This window comes from Macrobrachium rosenbergii, chromosome 25, assembly GCF_040412425.1.
Source record: "Macrobrachium rosenbergii isolate ZJJX-2024 chromosome 25, ASM4041242v1, whole genome shotgun sequence".
Lineage (NCBI taxonomy): Eukaryota > Metazoa > Arthropoda > Malacostraca > Decapoda > Palaemonidae > Macrobrachium > Macrobrachium rosenbergii.
This window is the reverse complement of record NC_089765.1, coordinates 1,667,436-1,688,375: the sequence shown is the minus strand read 5'-3', so window position 1 is coordinate 1,688,375 and position 20,940 is coordinate 1,667,436. Positions and strand designations below refer to the sequence as shown.

Here is a 20,940-nt window from a genome sequence, read left to right as displayed (position 1 = left end):
AATCGTAGGAGTGATACAATTTCAACCAGGAAATTGTGCCTTGATGAAAAGGCTACTACAAAGAGGGAAATTTTGCGATCCATTGCATCTAATTATGATGTTTTCAACATAAATGGTCCTCTTCTTAACAGAGCTAGACTTTTTATGCAGGACTTGCAATGTGAGAGAACGCTCGGATGGGATGCACAACTTAGAGACTTTCAACAAAAGGAATGGAGAAATATTGCAAACCAAGTAAATTCTGCTCCTGTTTTTGAGCTTCAGAGATGTGTTGGTGAAAGGACAGATGAATATAAACTTGAGGCTTATGTTGATGCTAGCAAAAGAGTTTATGGAGTTGTTGTATATTTATGCAATATGAGAAGTGGTGAAAGAAGCTTTGTATTAGCGAAAAACAGACTCATTGGATCCAAATTGCATGAAAAGTCCATTCCTTCACTCGAATTACAGGCTATATGTTTGGGTACAGAGGTTTTGTTGATACCTATAATGAACTGAGTGGCACACAGTGCCTGGTGCCCATCAAAATAGTTGACTTGGGGCTATTCTCAGATAGTTTTGTTGCCCTGTCGTGGCTTAAGTCCTTTTCTCATAAGTTTGATAAAATGCAGAAAAGGTCAGTGTTCGTAATGAACAAACTGAATCATATAACAAAGCTATGTGAGGGGAGAAGTGTTGGATTCTCATTCGTGAGTGGAATGGACAACCCAGCTGACAAAATTACACGATGTCTGTCATTCAAAAGCTTAATGAAGTCTAATTACCATAAGGGTCCCAATATACATGATCTCGATCAAGCTAGTAAAAGTGACATTTTAGGTTTCAAGGTACCAATGGTCGAGATTTTAGAAATCATTGAGGCATATAGTGCATCAACCAGTATAAAAGAAAGCCAAACTGTAAAACTAGAGCACTTAATACCTCTAGATAGATATTCAAATATGGATAAGTTGATATCTATACTTGCGAAAGTTCTGGAATGCTGGGATCGATGGAAAGGGTTTATAAACAAGTCACATGGCTTTGATAAGAAGGACCTCCGCTCTAAGGCTTTGACTCAAATCATCTCTAGGGATCAACAAATAAATTTTCCAGATGTTATTGACTATTTAAGTAGCAACTCTAAAACCAAGATGGCTATGCCTAATTTGATATCACAGTTGAATTTGTATCCAGACACTCATAATTTAATAAGAGTGAATTGTAAATTTAATGAGAAGCGCAGTGTAACCAACCAAACTTATCCTATTCTTTTATCAAGAGAGAGTACTCTAACAAAACTTATTATATTGGATGAACATTTGCTTTTGAAACATGCTGGTTGCTATGCCCTTTTGACAGAATTACGCAGGAAATTCTGGATACCAAAATTCTTCTCTACAGTTAAGAGGATTCTGAAGGAATGTGTTGTATGTCGGAGATATAACCAAAGACCTGTCAAACTTAATCAATCAGCCTATAGGGAATTTAGATTGAGTCCATCTGATAAACCGTTTGTAATGTATATCTTGATTATTGTGGTCCATTTTATGTGAGACAAGGGAAAGATAAAGTCAAGATTTGGATCCTTGTTATTTCATGCATCTTCACACGAGCAATTAATCTTAAGATCTGTATGGATATGACAGTTGAAGAATTTTTGCGTGCTTTGTCACTGCATTCTTTTGAATATGGAGTTCCTCAGTTTATAGTAAGTGATTTGGGTACGCAAATAGTAGCAGGAGCCAATATTGTTCAGGATTTCCTGAAGGATGCTGAGACTGTTCAGTATTTAACTGATAATAATGTTGAGAATGTCCATTTTCAGCCGTACTATAAGGGTTGCAGTCAGCTTGGAGGATTCGTTGAGAGCGTAGTCAAAATGACCAAGCATATGATACGGAAGTCAATCAGAAATAATGTCATTGAATTTAGGGATTTTGAATATCTTGTTTGTCATGCTGTACATTTGATCAATAGAAGGCCTATTGCATTCAAGGAAGCATTAAGAGATTGTTCTAATAATGTACCAACCCCTATAACGCCAGAGGAACTTATTCATGGATATTCATTGGTCTCTTTGAATATTATTCCTGCATTACAAGCTGACCCTGATACTGATGAGGATTTTCAGGTTGATTTTGATGCTGTACATAAAATTAAAACATCTTATGAGAAGCTGAAACATGTTAGAACTAACTTGCTGGAAATCTATCATCGGGAATTCATGAACACTTTAATTAAACAAGCTACTGATAAGAAGGATAGATATGCTCCTGTAAACCATAAACAAATCAGTATCGGCGATATTGTGCTGATTAAGGATGATGGATATAAACCTGTTAATTATCATATGGGAATTGTCAAAGAAGTTTTCAAGAATATCAACGGAGAGGTAACTGCTGCAAAAGTTCTGAAGGGTAAAACCAATGAAAAACCAACTTCTTTAATAAATAAGTCTGAAATGCTGGCATGTTATGAGGATGCTTTGATGAATATGCTGTAGCATCACTTGATGATGAGGATGCTGTAGTCACATGATGATGGATGCTGTAGCATCATGATGATGATGAGGATGCTGTAGCATCGAAAGAAGAGACTCGGGCATGGACGTTTCTAGAAAACGTCCACTGAGAAAAGCTGCTGAGATATCACGGCAAAAATTCAAAAGCATTCTAAACGATGATATTTCAGACTAAATATATTTTTTTTTTCTTTATTTAATCAAATTTACATAATCCTTATGTAAAATTTGATTTCTTCCCCAGGAGTGTTGAAAAATAACACTAAGTTATTTTTTGTTTTCTGTTTCTTTTTTATAATATGGTAATTTGGTAAGTTTGTAAATGATTGTTTTAATTTTGACTTGCATTTTAAGTATTTAAATATTTTTGTTTACATAAAATGATGACAATTCCTTAATAACCTGTTAAAAATTAAGATGGTTTGGGTCGTTGAAGAGATTTGCTGCTCGTTATACATTTCTTACAGAAAGGAGAAGTGGACGGCTTTTAATGAAAATTAATGTAGTTCTTAGCCATCTTCACCAGTGACAACATTGGATTTATTTACCTCTTTATCGTCATGGTGAAAAAATAAGTGATTGGTACCATGGATCCGCATCTTACGTTGCCTTCTGCTTGGAAGCCTTATCAAGAGCCAGCACAGCAATTGTGATTTGTTGCATTTACAAACAGCATACACGGACAGTATGGGTTGTGAGGTGGTTATTCGTTCGGCCTTACTGTAATTTTGGCTTGTTGTATACAAGTAATATACTTAATACGCAAAGTGGACCATTGCCTTTAGGGGTTCTTGAAAATGGTAATTGGAAGTTGGAGATGCTTGACCATCGCTTTGACCTCCATTTAAGGCGATCATCTTCGACAGCAGCAACAACAGCATTGGTTTTAATTTGAGCAACAATACATGAAACCATTTTATTATATCTTATTCAATTTCTTAGTTGTTCTTTAATTAAAATTTTTAAAGTTCATAATTTTATGAAGGTTTCATTAAATTAAGAAAATTGCTCTTTGTGTTAATTTTCCAATTACGTAGTAAATTTTTCGAGAATATATATATATATATATATATATATATATATATATATATATTGTATATATACATATATATATATATATATATATATATATATATATATATATATATATATATATATATATATATATATATATATATATATATATATATATATATATATATATATATATATATATATACATATATATATACTGTATATATATATATATATATATATATATATATATATATATATATATATATATATATATATATATATATATATATATATATATATATATATATATATGTATACAGGGTGTTTCAAAATTAGAGGCCCCCCTCTACAGCATAAACTAAAATTGATATGGACAAAAACAAAAGTAATTCAGAACAGGTATTAATTATTTAAGTTTCTCTCTGAGTATTTAATATTTCGTGTGGCCTTCATCTGCCTGTAACACAGCCTGCATTCTTGAGGGGTATGATTTCAGCAAATTGCAAAAAAGCTGAGACTCAAACTCCATTTCCCTGAGCACTTCAGTCACCTCTCTTCGCAGGTCGTCGAGGCTTGGTATACCATCATAGTTCACTGTGTGCGCTTCAACACCATCCTTTAAGATACTACCAATGTTTTCACACACATTAAGGTCAGGGGAGCTACCTGGAAATTCAGTTGACGAGAAGAAATCAATACCACTGTTTCAAAGCAGCTCCTGTGTCTGAAGAGCCTTGAAACATGGTGCCTTATCATGCAAAAATGTGACTTCTTCAACAGATAACACATTTTCAGGATCTTTGAGGAAAGGAAATACTCCACCAGTAAGCACAGTTTCTCTGAAATATTTGTCATTCCATGACTGTCCTTTTTCGTTGATGATCCACATTAACCGTTTGGCTGTGAAACAGAGAAAAACTCCCAAACATTCAGGAAATTTCACAACTTGGCGATAGCGCACGTCATCACTGATATCCAACTTTGTGGCCCAAATGATGTCATTTTTATGATTTGGCTTCCTGACTGTGTAAATGAAGAATTCATCTGATGCAGCAACATGGAGAAAGTCACCTTCATGCCAATCTTTAAGAAATGAACCACAAAACCATGCACGGTCTTCTCTCTGTTGCTGAGTGATGTTGGGTTTGCTGATAACATGCAATGGCTTGATACCAGATTTTTAAACTCATGATATATAGTACTATAACTTCTCTTCTCTCCCCTTTTTGTTTCTAGTTCAAGCGCCAATTTACGTAAAGACTTTCTTGGTCTACCCACTGCCTCAGCTATGATGTCTTTTGACTCCTGAGAAAGAACTTCAGGCCTTCCAAGATTCTCACTTTTTTTGCGATGACAGGCTATGGATTTTTGTTCCAGTTCCTTTTAACAAAGGATTCATCTATTTTAATGTATTAAGCTATCCAGGAACGTGAAATGAAGGATGCGCCAGCATCTCTGGCCTCTCTGAAGGTTATAGCCTGGATTCGGTCAATCCATCTGATTTCCTCCGAGTCATTAGCCATGGCTGTATCTAACTCCGTCACTCAGCCTGAAAATACAAGAAATGTAAAATGAAAAATAGCTTAATAGAAACTTAAAATAATGTACTTGGAGATAGGTTATAGCAGAAAACTTCATAACTTTCCATTTGTTCTGTGGAGGAGGGCTCTAATTTGAAACACCTGGTGTATATATATATATATATATATATATATATATATATATATATATATATATATATATATATATATATATATATATATATATACATATATATATACATATATATATACATATATATATACATATATATATATATATATATATATATGTATATATATATATATATATATATATATATATATATATATATATATATATATATATATATATATATATATATATATATATATATATATATATATATATATATATATATATATATGTATATTATATATATATGTATATCATATATATATTTTTTTTTATGTATTTCCCTGGGTTTATGGTATTTTACAGGCCGGCAACGGAAACTTTATTTAATTGGCCTTGGAGTTCTGACTCGCGTAAAGGGAAATCGTAAAAAAATGAGAAAAAGGGGAGAATTTAGGAGCTGAAGGCTCTTACTACTGAAGGAAAATATTACGTAAACACGTGGGCAAACTTATAGGAGTGTATTTACATAAATAACATTAGTACGGGAAAGAGTAGATTATTGATCCTGAAGGGGATTCCTACGGGGGGAATGAAACTGGGGGGATTCCAGACACAGTCCAAGAAGATTCCACAATATAGGGTCCCTCTGAAATGAGAGATATGCCCATTATATGCCAGTAACGAAAACAAACAAAAGAATAATGAATTCGAAGCTGCACTGAGGGTGCCAAGGGGCTTCGATGAATTAATAATGGCTTAGCACTGCCGACACTCGAGGAGCATGGACATTTGACAAAAGATTCGGTGATTACTGGCACTCAAATTAAGTAAATGTTACGAGGAAAAGTGTGACTGAATGGGTGTCTTTACAGAGCACTTTACCGTAAGGCAGATTTGGTTCCAGCGCAGAAGGCGGTCCGTGGATGACTTGCGATTTCCGAGTGCGAGTGCGATCTTCCATGTGGTAGGATGCAGGGGCTTCAACGTAAAGGGCAAGACGATGGGAACTTCACGAAATGCTAAGCAAATGGAGTGGGTCCTCAGTCAGGCCAGCGTTGAAGGGAACACGTGGTTGGTGGTTGGAGTGTACGGAGGAAAAGTATACTTTGAAAATCAGAAATTATCTACTTAAAGGGAGTGGCCTACAATCTGTTTTAATCCCTTGTATTCTGACCATGCAAAATATCGATCGGCAGGCAAGAAGCAAAAGAAAAGGGAGCAATTTTCTAGCGAATTCTTGCTATTCTTAATAGCTCCCCACACAAGATGGTGTACACACCTTCATTCGGGTGTGAACATCGAAATACGCAAGAATGCGTGGAAAATTCTTTACTTTACTCTACATTCTGCCTTGCAATGGGCTTACTACTAAGGTATTTATAAAACTCTGGGTCACTACTGTGGATACCATACTGGAACAAATTACTTTAACAAGACATAAGAAAATTGTCAACACTTGCAAAGAGTAATTACTTTGGATTTGGTTACACATTGATAACTTCATAAAGTGACACGAACAATATGAATTAATTAGGATTATAAGACCACGGTATGTGAGGCTTGTGGCAAACAAATGAGAAGAAAGGTTAATGTTCAAGAATTAGAATACATGGTTACTTAATTCTAGATATCCCCTAAATGCATGTGGTTAGTTTGCCCTTTAACCCAACCCTTACTCTGGGGTGTTTTGACAGCTGTAGGTGAGCGAGAGTATTCGTGAGTTTTAATTCGCTAACCTTAAACTTTGCTAATTTTATGCGTCCACAGCTCACACTCGGGTACGAGCTATAAATAGACACTCAATGTTATGATGGGGTGAGCAGACAAAAGACGTGGGTCTAGGACAAACAGAGTTCTTAGAAGGAAGGGAAGGGGAAAAAGAAAAAAATAATAATAATAACAAAAGGAAAAATTAACTGGATGTTACGAAGGAAAACGTTACCGCATATGAAGGGCGGACACGTCTCTCGGAGCTTACGAAAGGGGCATTTAAAATCACAAGGGCAAGAGTCTATGACTCGTGATTCATGAAAAGATTAAGATAAATAAATAACTAAAAGAGTAATTGATATTGGCAGAATAGCTAAGGAAATAAAGTGAGGGTTTTATTGTGTTAGGCGAGAATTTATCGTCCTTCGCCTATAAATTAGGGCCCGGACTATCACTTCAGCCCCAGGGCGAGAAAAGTGCACCCAAAGGGCGCGACTCCTTCAGGAAGAGCTGACACGCACGCCCGGGTGCCAAGGTATGGGCGCAAGGGCGTGCCACTTCCCACTCTTATTCTTAATGATTTATACATCTGCGAGGAATGGTATCTCATACTTAATTGCCTCTTGTGGGGATAATTTAAGAAAAGGATTAAATAGGAAATAATAAGGGATAGAAGTTCCTGAGGAATGGAAGAAGATACTGGAGAGCCTGACATCCCCTTCTGGATTAGAGGTGCCAAGACCTTCGAAAAATGAAATGGTGGCACAGGTGCCAGGGGAGCTCCAGAGCTCTTTGTAAACTGCCTGGAAATTCCCACGCCTGTGGTAATTTCGCCTGAAACCTTTCTTAATGGGACAGTCGTCCTTGGCTGGGAAAGCAGATGGCCCGAGACCGGAGGGCGGCACGGAGTGCGACCTGGGCCTGCTGCTGCAACAGCTGACGCAGGAGGTTTCCGTGCTGGTCTTCCATGATCCGTCACAACTCTTGTGGTTCATCTGCCAAGCGAGAGATGGCAGAATCCTGACTTGCAATTGCGTCAGTGACAGACTGAGGCAGAGAGGAGGCGGTCGGGGGCGGCGTGAGCGGCTCGCAGGTATCAATGACCAGCTCAGGCATGGGTTGCGATGCCGCACCTTTAGGTGAGCTTCGGCGTTGGTCGAGAGGAACCATCTCTCTTACCGACGCTGGTAGCGGTGCCAGGCCAGGAGAGGAGAGGGGGTCCTGAGTTGGATCCCTTGAATGGAGATCATAGTAGTGCTCTGGTGCTGGCATTAGGGCAGAGTCAGGCACTATCAGAGGTTTCTTGGGCTCGTTGGTCAGGACGGACAAAGCTTGGCACTGCTCGGTGCATGCAAGTGGCACCAGCAGGAATTTGGCATCTCCGGGAGGGAGATCTGATTGGGGCCCTAGCACTGGCACTGAGGCAGGGTCGGGCACTGGAAAAGGATCGGAAACCGATCGAGGGGGCCACTGTACATCGTACTCAGATGGCACTGGTAGGGACTGCACGTCCTCCTGGTACCCAGGGGGCACCAGTCTTGACTGAGGGAGTAGTGGGGGAGGATTACTCGCGCCTGAGGAATGAGTTGGGGGATGTGGACCCCTAGATTTTCGTGATTTCTGTGGGGACTGAAAGTCCTGTCCTAGGATGACATCATAGCCTCCGGGGAGATGGCTTGCTACTGCAAGATTGCAAATTGTTGATTGGTGAGGTCTTGTGACTCTCAATTGGACCGTAGGGAGTATCATTTTAAACTGGTTTACTCCCTCGATCGTGACGAATTTTCGTCTATTGACGATAGCTCCATAGGGAACTCTGTCCCTTCGGATGAGGGAGATTTGCACGCCCGAGTCCTCAAATGCTGTGACTTGGCGCGCGGGGTAGCTGCTTCGTAGAGGGGCCACATATATGGGCCCTTCGGCGGGAGGGCCCAGTGACTTGGGGTCTGTGACGGCCAAGGCGACGGCAGGAATATTTGATTTATTATTGTTCAGGCATTTCACCCATGCGGGAGAATGGCCATAAACCTTGCACGCCGTGCAAAAGGTCTGGCTTAAGTCTTTCCGCGCTGCCCCTGTGGAGGGCGCAAGCGAGTTATTGGATGGTTTTCCGGGAGAGAGAGGTGCCGGTTTCTTGCTCCGGCACTGTTCGGAGGAATGCCCCGTTTTCTTGCAATAATGGCAAGTTAGGGGCTTGCCTGAGTTCCCATTCTTGTGGGAATTTGATCCTCCGAGGAGGGACGGGGATTTATCTTCCGCCCCATGGATCCTTCTTGAGGGTGGTGATTTTCCCACGTCTGCTATCTGGCAACACTCGGTGAGTGTTGCTGGGGCCTTTTCCACTACATGAGTGGCGAGGGCAGGAGGGGCGTAGCGCAGGAAATGCTGGAATTTAAATTTTTTGAGTACCTCGGCGGCGCTCATGGCTCCTTCGGACTCGAGCCATTTTCCTAACGCCAGCTCCGAATGGTACGCCCAATCAGACCAAGTCTGGCCTGCTTCTCTTGGCTGCTCTCTCCAACGTCTCCTCCACTGCTCGGGGGTAATCTCGTATGCCTTCGTAACCGCTTGGCGTACGGCTTCCCAGTTTCCCCTATCTTCTGCCGAAAGGGCGTGGTAGGCAACGAGGGCCTTTCTGCCCAGGAATTTAGTGAGAACAAGGGAGAGTTCCGTGGGGGAGGGGTCACAGCATTCCAGGACTTGTTCAGCCCTTTCAAGCCATACTTCAGGCTCGGACTCCGTCCATTTTGGCATGAACGAGTGAGCTTGGCTGAGGGCACTCATTCCCACTGCAGGAGGTGGGGTGGCGTTCTGTCGTTCTAACATCTAAGATTCCACGATATAGGGTCCCTCTGAAATGAGAGATATGCACATTATACGCCAGTAACGAAAACAGACAAAAGAATAATGAATTCTAAGCTGCACTGAGGGTGCCAAGGGGCTTCGATGAATTAATAATGGCTTAGCACTGCCGACACTCGAGGAGCACGGACATTTGACAAGAGATTCGGTGATTACTGGCACTCAAATTAAGTAAATGTTACGAGGAAAAGCGTGACTGAATGGATGTCTTTACAGAGAACTTTACCGTAAGGCAGATTTGGTTCCAGCGCAGAAGGCGGTCTGTGAATGACTTGCGATTTCCGAGTGCTAGTGCGATCTTCCACGTGGTATGATGCAGGGGCTTCAACGTAAAGGGCAAGACGATGGGAACTTCACAAAACACCAAGCAAATGGAGTGGGTCCTCGGTCAGGCCAGCGTTGAAGGGAACACGTGGTTGGCGGTTGGAGTGCACGGAGGAAAAGTATACTTTGAAAGGCCACGCGGTTAGGAGCTAAGGGCATCGTTGGGCCAGGCCATGGCGGTGATTGTGGTGTCGTCCTTACACCATCTCGTCCAGCGCGTGTCTGAGAGCGAGCCCTGGGCTGGTTGTTGCTTTTATCTCCTCCTATGGGGCAGGGGGGCACGTCCAGCACATAGGGAGTTGAGTCATGTTCAGCTGATGCCCGCAGGGGGGGGTTTGCCTGTAAAGAACAGCCAGACAGATTCACTTTTGCCTCGAAAACCAGAAATTATCTACTTAAAAGGAGTGGCCTACAATCGGTTTTAATCCCTTGTATTCTGACCGTGCGAAATATCGATCGGCAGGCAAGAAGCAAAAGAAAAGGGAGCAATTTTCTCATGAATTCTTGCTATTCTTAATATATATATATATATATATATATATATATATATATATATATATATATATATATATATATATTTCTATATTTCTAGAGAATTCTTGCTATTCTTAATATATATATATATATATATATATATATATATATATATATATATATATATATATATATAATCTTCATTTTAACATCCTTTTTTCCCATTTTTATATGGGGTAAGCACGATGCCTTCTTTTGAAGGGCTTTGATTTGGCGGTGGGGTAGGCCGTAGCCTCGATCGGCTGCCCTGCCTGACATCGCTAGACCCTGGTAACGAATATGTACAGTACATGTATTGTACCAAATCCCCAGCTCATATATATATATATATATATATATATATATATATATATATATATATATATATATATATATATATATACTGTATATATGCAGTTGTTTAATATGAACATCAGTTGATGTTTAGTAACCAAGTCTGGACTGACGCATTTGTTTAATATGAACATCAGTTGATGTTTAGTAACCAAGTCTGGACTGACCTACTTTTCTGTCTTTATAAAATGAGTAATTCATTTACCCTTACCTTTAAGAAAACGAGATCTACATAATGTATTCTGTGCTGTATGGCTACATCAACAGTACATGCAGTATAGTTAATCTGGGTTTTCTCATCCATGTGCATGTGTGATCATACAAGTAAATAGTTCAGATAATAATGAATACAATATGATCTGATAACACTTTAATTTTATACTGTGAATATAAGTAAGTAGCCTCTAGACAGTAGTGTAGCTGGCATACCATTAGTGGGAGGCCTAGGTGGGGCCAAGATCATTTTTTCTTAGGGAGACCAAAGAAAATTACACAACACTAATGTACCAATTCTGTAATTAGTAAAATATACTATTCTCGAAGGAATATATCCGTATGAATGAAGGAAAATAATAGAATTAGTAAACCTGTATTTGAAATTGTAGAGCTCTGTTTTCAATTAATTTTCAACTCTTACTATACGCAAATGTATCAAATATTGTAAGTGTTAAAGTTTAGCTACAGAGGAAATTTCAACTGGGGCGGGCAAGCATCTGACCCCGGGGGGCCAGGCCCCACTGGCCCCCCATAGCAACGCCAGTGCCTCTAGAATTCTTACCATCTTAGCCTTTCTCCATAATGATTGCTCAGAAATTGGTACTTTCTAATTATTATTATTATTCAGACGATGAACCCTATTAATGTGAGACAAACCCACAGAAGGGGCCATTGACTTGAAATTTAAGCTTCTAAAGAATATGGTGTTCACTAGAAAGAAACAACAAAAGTTAATGAGTGAATACAGAAAGAAGAGATCACTTATTAAAAAAGAAATAATAAATTAAAAAAAATTAGTAGATAAAATTAAGTAAATTACAAAAATACAAGAATTGTATTACGGGGATAATTCATTAACAACATTAACAGTAGTTATTTCTATAAGTATTAAATTGGGGTGAGAATGATCTCCCTGTATTAAGAACTGCAAAGGAGAATGGTTTATTGTTATCAAAGGCTTTTATCAGTTTCTGATCAAGTAACGCCATTATTTATTATTATTATCAAGATGAGCCCTATTCATATGGAACAACCCCACGAAAGTGGCCACTGACTTGAAATTTGAGCTTCCAAAGAATATAGTTCATTAAAAAAATATCTTAATAGTAAACCTAACATAGACTGAATATTTTGTTTCTGAAAGTATATATAATGTTCCATTCACGATCAAAAGTTGGAATGAAGCGAGGAAACTGAGGAAGGATAAGTTATGGATATTTTTTCTTTATAGTTACCCATAAGACATTACGTATTTAATGTCCGTTTTCTTTGTCAAGAAGTTATACAGAAAATTGTATGTTTATTTTGCATAATCAACCATAATGAGGAATATAGCTATCATTTCTTTTACCCATCTATAATATTTTTGGTAATTAAGACTTCTCACTTGTCAACACTTTCTTTTTAATGAAAATACCAACTTAAAAGATTGCATTCCTTTGACTGGAAGACAGTCTATTACGAAAATCGACTGCTGGGGAAAAATTACAATAGGTAAAGTATTTTTTGTATTAGATCAAGTGGTATTTCTTATTAGAATTAACAATTCTAGTATTATGTTTCAAATTTTTTGAAGAAAAATCTATAATATTGCATAGTTGTCCTCGCACCTAGCATTTAAACAGATTAGATAGAGCTTGGTGTCCATTTGTTCTCATTCGTCCAGTTTCTTATCGGGCTTAAGGCCGTATTAATAATTTTGTCGAGTCCAGTATTCGTTTGAATGCTGCTCCAATTGATTGCGATGGCGGGAACTACATTCGATTGAGTGATAGCCTTTAGATATAATTACGATAATAATTATAACACTGACATCCTTTATTTCAGCTTAAGGCCATATACATGGAATATACAAAGTAGAGACGATTAAATACACAATCTAGAAACACGAGATAACATGAAAAAAATTATAATTGGCAATATCCCCACAGTTGCTGGAGAAATATAAAAAAACAGTATTCGTAATAATGGTAATGACAGTAATCATATTAAGCATGATAGTAAAAAATAAAAAAAAAAAAAGATTCCATACAATTAATTTCCAGCTGGGGACCTTACGTGGTTGCAGAAGTCAGGTCCAGAAGGCTAAATACGAAAAGTGAAAAAAATAAAAACTCAATAATAATAATAACCACAGGAATAATAAAAATAATATTAATGAACGTAGAAATACACTAATACAGAGTCTCAGGCTACCTCTGTGTGAAGTGAGATAACGCCATTTATTGAACAGACGCCTCATTATCCCATCTTTCCCACAATTTAGATCTTGCCTCACTGCTTCGGATTCATCGCATACTGAAATTGCTGCTGTTTCCCAGGCAGATGATCAGAGTGGACATCATACACCCAACAATGATTTTCAAATGATCCAGGCGGTTTTCTGTGAACATCTGCGTGGTTGAGTGGTAGCGAGGTATGTTGGTGAGGCATCTCAGAATGTCCTTGTGAAGAACGGTGATATGTCTCATGGCTGATGTAAACAGAAAGCGCTAGGATCGCGCGCCAAGGGCACTGCTGCCAATGTGGGGCACCTTGAACATAGGGGCACATTGAGCCATTGGACTTTTCAGGCATAATTTTCTATTTGGCCACTAGATGTCACCCATGCAAGAACCCTCTGTTGATGACTCACTTTATCACCAGTATGGTGGTAGCCTACTTGGAGTGACCACGTGCCACAGGACATTTCTTGGATTTTTAACCTCCTATGTGAATATTCAGAGGTGAGTAACAATCCTCCTCATAGTATCGCTTTACCAGACAATTTCAGTCACATGACTGGTATATCTAATGGATGGGATAATGCTTCTTGTGAGATATTTGTTAGGTATCATTAGGCCTATACCAGTGGTTGATGTTCATGTTTTTCTAATGATTGAAAATGGGGCACGTTGAACCATTAAAAATGGGGCACATTGCACATATGGTTCAATGTACCTGCACTATGGTTCAAAGTACCCCATGCAATTTTTATAGTAAACTTGCTATAAAACTGGTTTTTATTCTATATAAATAAGTATAAGTGAATTATAAGACTAGTATAAGCTTGCAGATATTAAAATTGGTACCATTCTCCAACAGATGAAAACACATCTTCTAGTCACAGTTGTGATATAAATATTGGTGAAAGAGAGTTAAATCCATCAGATGAACCAGTAATGAACCATGACTTGTCGCAGCAGCATCAGACTAGCTTTGAAGAGTTAGTCGATTTAAGACCTATTCCTAAACGGAAATTGACGAATCTGTCAACAAGAAAAGTTTGCAAGAGGAAATCAGTTGGCACAAAGTTGATCACAAGCACTCCAGAAAAAGAGGAGGCAATGAGAAGGGAAAAGGAAAAATTGTTGAAGCAAAAAAACCTACCCATTACAGAAGAAAGTTCAGACGAGACAGGCGATGAAGATATGTCTCTTCATGGAGAATCAAGTGAATATGAAGAAGATTTTGATGAGGATTTGGCAGAACAATCAAGAAAGGAACCAGAGTCAGGAGATTTTGTGTTGGTCAAATTCAAGCCAGTTAATTCAAAGAATAAATGGCTATTCTACGTTGGTCAGATTGGTGATAAATTTACAGATAATGATGAAAAATGCTATGAAGTAGATTTTTACCGTCAATCAAAAAAATGTCCTGGCAAATTCATTAAGCCACCTTGTGAGGACAAGGCCAAAGTTTTGAGAAGTGATATACTGATGTGTCTCCCAAATCCAGTCAGCAGTGGTGGTACAAAAAGGATGCAGTCCATGATACACTTTAATGTGGACTTGGAGCAGTACAAATGTCAATAAGTTATTACAATGGCTTTTCTTTTATTTTCTTTTATTCTTTTTTAAATCTATATTTTAATTTGCTTTACTTTTCAGATTCTTTCTTTAATTTCAGATGAAATTGTGTCTCTCTGATGGATAGATAATTACTTTTGTACCATAATTGTTTAGTGATTTATCTCAAATGAGATTCATGAGCCAATTATTGCAGCTTCATGCCAAAGATTTGAGATTTATAAATCCCATTATAACATTTCATGCCAAAGACGGCATATTTAGCGAGCTCAATTATTGTAGAATGGCTTATCCATTAGGAACTAGCTTAATGAAGCCAAAGATAGTTATGTTAAGATTCTGTAAAACCAAAGAGGATATTTTATTTTCTATTTTCATATGAGGATCGAATTAATAGGCTTACTATATACAAATAAACAAACTATGTTTCAAATGAATAAAATTTGATATATTTCCTAACATCTTTGTTTATATTTCCTTTCATAAGTAACATGGATCAAGCTGCCCCTTTGCTATGTTCAATGTACCCCACCTATGGGGCAGATTGAACCAATATGGAAATTTTCGTTAACCTCAAATTACACCCCCAAAAAATTATCAGAACCCCATGTGCTTTACAGAACAATTAGTGTAATGGTTGAACTTTATGATGGTAAGTACAGGACCAAAGTGTTCCAGAAAAATTTTTGTAGAGAGAGAGAATTCCAAAAATATGTTCAACGTGCCCCACTCTCCCCTACATATATTTCTCTCTATAATAAATATAAGTCTGCTGTAGTCATTCAGGCTCTTATTCAGACAACAACATATTTCAACATGGTGGCAGCTTTACATTTACATGTCAGAGGATATATGCCAGGAACTTCTCCAGAAGATAAATGATGATTCCAGGATACCTGTTGTGAAAAGTTACACCTTTCACCACCTTGCTGGGCCCCTGGGTGCCAAAAACCACATGTTGTCTTTCCTGATTAGTGCAGCAGATTGCTGTAAAAATCGTTCAGATAGTGAAACAAGCATGAAATTTGGCACAAACATTCCTAAGACTACGCTCTCTTAGAAAAGGGCGCTGGCCACCTGAAAATCCAAGATGGCGGCTATTTTTCAAAATGGCCGCCATCTATGTTGAGATTCACTGGTTTGGGAGCATCTATTGGATGGAATATGCCAGTTTTTTTTTTTAAACCTCGACTTTTAGGTTATAAAAATGTTCCATACCACACATTTTATTGAAAACCCTTACTAAATGAATTGTAACCAAGATGGCGTACAAAATGGTTGCCATAAAAGTTTTTTTTTCTATCCACAGCGCTAGCAGACATAGAGACCAACTGTTTTTATTTAATGGTATATTCATGTGATCAGACAGTTTAACTAATATGCTATTTTCAACTGAAATAGTAATGGTATGGTCACATACAACATTGTGTCTAAGACTGTAACCATAAAAAGAAAAGAAGAGAAATACGGACTAAACACAACCAATCTATGTATAGGTCTCTCAACCTTGCTGACTCTCTCCAAGAATGTCTTCTGCGCATGAGGTGTTTGTTCATGGTGTGTTGTCTGCTCATTAGACTCCTTACTTTGAACCTCTGTTTCGTATGCAGACACCAAGCGGATGATCTCTGGGCCAGCCACCATCCATCTTCTGAGTGCTGACGGATCTTCAGTCAGCCCAATGGCTCCGCCATCAGCCTTTATAAAGGCATTGGTCTGCTCATGAGCTTGGTCAAGAGCCATTGCTGAGAACTGGCGACTGGTCTTGTGCACAACAAAGTTGCCAGCCTTGAACTCCTTGTGCAACTCTGGGTGTGAACTCTCTAGGGTAAGCATGTCCCTGAGGTGAATAGGCAGCCAACGAGCATAGTTTGTATTATTGTTGGAAAAGAAGTAGGGTATCAGCTCATGCAATGCCTGGCAGTAGAGGACAAAATTGGCCTCACGGAAGGACCTGATCAGTAGGAATATCACAAGTTCCATAGACAACACCATGTGCCAGAAGTGGAACTGTGGACTCTGCTGTCTTCGAAGGTCACACCACTCCTCAAACTCTAATGCCTGCTCATTGTTGTTTGCTTTCTCAGCACAGTAGTCAGTGTATGCTGTCCTCAGGAGTTTGTACAAACTAGAGGCTGTAACCTGGTGCATCTGCCGTGTCCTGGTTACACTTGCAGCTGACAGGAAGGATTCTGCAGTTCCAGATGAAGCAACTCCTGCCTCCACCAGAGCTCCTGTCCAACCACTGCCATGAAGAAGAGTACCAAGAGATGTCATTGCCGCCATCTCAATGTGCAGACCACCAAACATTACCAGATACTTGTCTTCGCCATACTGATCAGGCCACTGCCACTGCACCTGCTTTGCTACGGCATAGATTGGCTGATCAGCTGTGATTATGGGTATCTGGCCAGGGTTCAGAAAATCAGTGACATCCTGCACTTTCTGCATCACGTGTTTGATCGTAGCAACAGAATGAGCCTGATCACGCAGGAGAGGAAGCAATGAAGTTATGGTTACTTCAAATTCTGGGCTTCTCTTCATTGAAGCGTGATGAGCTGACCACGTCAGATTCACTGCATCATCTATTTCCTGGGTGACTATGACCTTGTCTAGCCACTGATACTCCAGTGCAAGCTGTGGCCCCAAGATATCTGTGGGTGGCTTTGGTATTGCAGTGTTTGGTGGCACAGGGTTCTTTGTTTGAAAGGAAGCTGGTGAGATGTTTGTGAATGTGTCCAGCAATTCAGGCACCGACCTCACTTTCTCAGGTGCAAACTTTAGTTGCTGTCTTTCCTGTCCAGTGTTCTCCTTGGTGGGGTGCTGAAATATGGAGATGCTAGTTCCATGGAAGGAGGTAGTGGCAGTAGTTGCAGATGGGTTGTGGTCGATGTTGTCCATCACTGCAGTGGTGAACAACCCTTTTCGCAGTACTGGGGGACAGACCACACCCTCCTCCACATATTTGCTAACTGTGGCATCTCCTAACTGTGCAGAGACCTCCAGTACTCTGTCATAAGAGATACTGAGGCCATTTCAACCAGGTTTCTCTTCCTGGTTTTGGCATAGACTGAGAGTCCCATGTAGACTGGGAATGGTGTTTCTCTGTCTTTGGAGTGTCTATGAGTTGTTGCTCCCTCTTTGTATCGGGAGTAGCAGTTGAACTGCATGAGCTGTGCAATGGCCTGGTCTGACTTTGATGCTCCAAATCGTAACTGTGACTTGATGTCAGCCCCATGCTCAACCATCCCTACAAACTGGAGCAGGAGAGGAGGCACAGAATTTCGTACACAAGCCTCAGAAAATGTGCCATCAAACCGTGACTGATGATCAAGTATAGACTTTCTGAGAATATTTGCTGCTTTAGCAATGATAACTGCCTCTGAAAGATCAGATGATTGAGCAAGTGCTTTTCCCACATCCTTTTGAAATGCAAGTAATACATCTCTGCCAGATTTATGAGCCTCAAGTTCTGGAATTTCTGCCAGAAGTTTGTCTTTGAGTCTCGTGGAATTTACACTTGGTGACTCTACACCTAATTGTTCCAGACGTTGTTGGTAGAGGTGGCAAATATCTGCCAGCCGAAATGTGACTGGATCATCTGAACAAAGGTTGTTTTCAACAATGTATGTCATCAGTTCTGACAGAACTAGTGGATACACATCTGATTCTGACTCAGTGCTACCTTGGTCTTTCTCAAGGCTCCTCAGGTAGGACCTTTTCTGTTGTACAGGGCACAAAGACAGGCATGGTGATACTTAAACTCCTGTGCAATGACATCCCCACCAGTCAACTTAGCAAGGAGCTTGCCATCACTAAGTATCTCTGCACATTCACGCAATTTCAAGTCAAGGCCCTTAGTACTAGCCTGTCTGAGATCAGATGCAGGTGCCACTTTCTCACAGAAAATGCAAACTTCATTGTCATGACTGGTTCGGCGCAGTTTTGCACGACTAGTCTCAGTGTTGCTGGTCTGGTCATTGGATTGTCGCTTTCTTGCACGGTCCAGTTTAGTGTTGTTAAACAACAAGCGACAGTTCACATGGTATTTTGCTGCATTTTTCCTGAGAGTGGCCTCTATGCCATCACCTTCATCCAGCCTTGCTGGATCCATTATCAGTGGCATTTCATTAATTTCACTGAACATGGGAATGTTCCTTGCCAGCATTGTGTACCCATCATGGTCTAGGACATGATGACTTGGAGGTGATGTCAAGTGCTCACCTCTTTTGTCCTTCTGACAAAGACAACACAAACTCCAGTTTGTTTTTCTACTGCTCAATATTGGATTGGCATCACATTCTGCCATGATTTCACTTTTGATTAAGGCCGAGGGTTATCCTTTTACCACCTTAAACAAAGCACACATTCCTGTATGGGATTCAACTAGGTTCGGTCTCCCTACACCTAGCCCGATCATTCATCCAGTGCCATTTAAGTCCCGTGTGATCTGTACACCATCCGGTAAGTACATGAACCATCATGTACAGCCCCCATACCCTTGGCTCGGCTCTCCGCCGCTGGCACATCCTGTCTATTCAGGTGCGGCTATCTAACTATAGCTGGTCTGGGGCTGTTAGAAAGCATTTGGGACACTAAACTAAACTATACTACAACTACTAGTCTAAGACTACAGGATTAGTAAAGCTGGATTAGCTGGCACTGAACCCCATGCTGAGTTACACAGCAGTGATGTCACCAGTGTGCCCTGGTTGTGTGCAGACATACACTCTTTTACATTTATTAATTTTCCTTCAAAATTGATGAGTTATTCGAAAGAGATGGCCTCATTAGGATCTAAAACCACAGAAACCAAGATCCATGCTTAAAACGATAATTGTTGAACGGGCATTATTTCTCATTATAATTATTGTTTCTACCTTTTCTTGGCAGCCATATAGCCCCCATATTTAAAGGTAAACTGTACTGGGAAGCTACAGAAACATAATATTCACAAGAAATAGTATGGAAGAGCTTTACCATATTGCTAGAAGCAAATACATGCCATTCTAGTGAAAAATTAGCCAAAATCTGTCGATACTGGCCGCCATCTTGGAATTTGGCCGCCATATTAAATTTTTTGCGTGGCCAGCGCCCTTTTCTGATAGAGGGAACTTTAAAGAGCACTTGTGCAAAATTTCATGCTTGTTTCACTATCTGAACGATTCTTATGAAATATGCAATTATCTGCTGCACTAGACGGGGCTAATGCGCGATGGGACATGTGCAGCGCGGGAAAGTAGCAATTACACATCATTGAATGCTAATTAATGAAGCACCTGTGAGGGTGAATCTCATTTTTTCTAAGTAATGTCATTACTAATAAGTAAGTATGTGTAAATTGAGCCTTTTTGGATAAGGCATTCTAATACACAAATTGGTACAGCTGGAGAACTTTCCCGCCCTCCTCGAATGACTATAAAGAGTGGGAGCACGCTCAGAAAGCGGCTCTTTCGATCCAGAATAGCGTATGACGAGTTGTGGGTAACAAGCACTGGAAATTCTTTGTTAACATCACTCGACCTATGACACAGCAAGTGAGGTAGGACAAGTGATTGAGATTTGTAAATGTGTCCACCAAGGTTCAGTTCCTAAATTATCTTAAACTTGTAGTAAATACTTGTATGTAAATAATAGTTGTAAATAAATTAGTTTTTAAGTCAACATTTTGTCTCTTTGAGCCTTCCCTAGTTTGTAGACGTCCTCATCATCCTTTGCAATCCTTTAGCTAATTACAACATCAGCAAAGAAACATTGCATTGTGGATGAAAATTCACATTTTTTGGTCCTTCGAACCCGACTGCAAGGACGAGGGCGATCTTCAACGGTAGTGCTAGTGATGCTATGGTATTTAACGTGTTAGTCTTGGGGCATTCATTCACAACTGCCCAATAGAACCCTAGATGTTGAAGGGGCTGAAATTGAGTTAAGTAGGAAACCCGGTGGACTACTGAGTCATTTTGAATCTGATAGCCTACCCTTTTGGAGACGTGGATA

At 39.5% G+C, this 20,940-nt stretch overlaps 2 protein-coding genes across 2 annotated transcripts; both read left to right on the top strand.

Moving 5' to 3' along the window:
* The first annotated feature begins 1,621 nt into the window (after positions 1-1,621).
* LOC136852094 (uncharacterized) lies at positions 1,622-2,485 on the top strand. Its single transcript, XM_067126548.1, has one exon. The coding sequence runs from the start codon at positions 1,622-1,624 to the stop codon at positions 2,483-2,485; it is 864 nt and encodes a 287-aa protein (XP_066982649.1).
* An 11,266-nt stretch (positions 2,486-13,751) lies between these two features.
* Positions 13,752-15,399, top strand: LOC136852270 (uncharacterized). The gene is made up of 2 exons (XM_067126741.1): positions 13,752-13,881; positions 14,240-15,399. Exon 2 carries the CDS (start codon positions 14,317-14,319, stop codon positions 14,947-14,949), a length of 633 nt encoding a protein of 210 aa, XP_066982842.1. The 5' UTR covers positions 13,752-13,881; positions 14,240-14,316; the 3' UTR covers positions 14,950-15,399.
* The last annotated feature ends 5,541 nt before the right edge of the window (positions 15,400-20,940 follow it).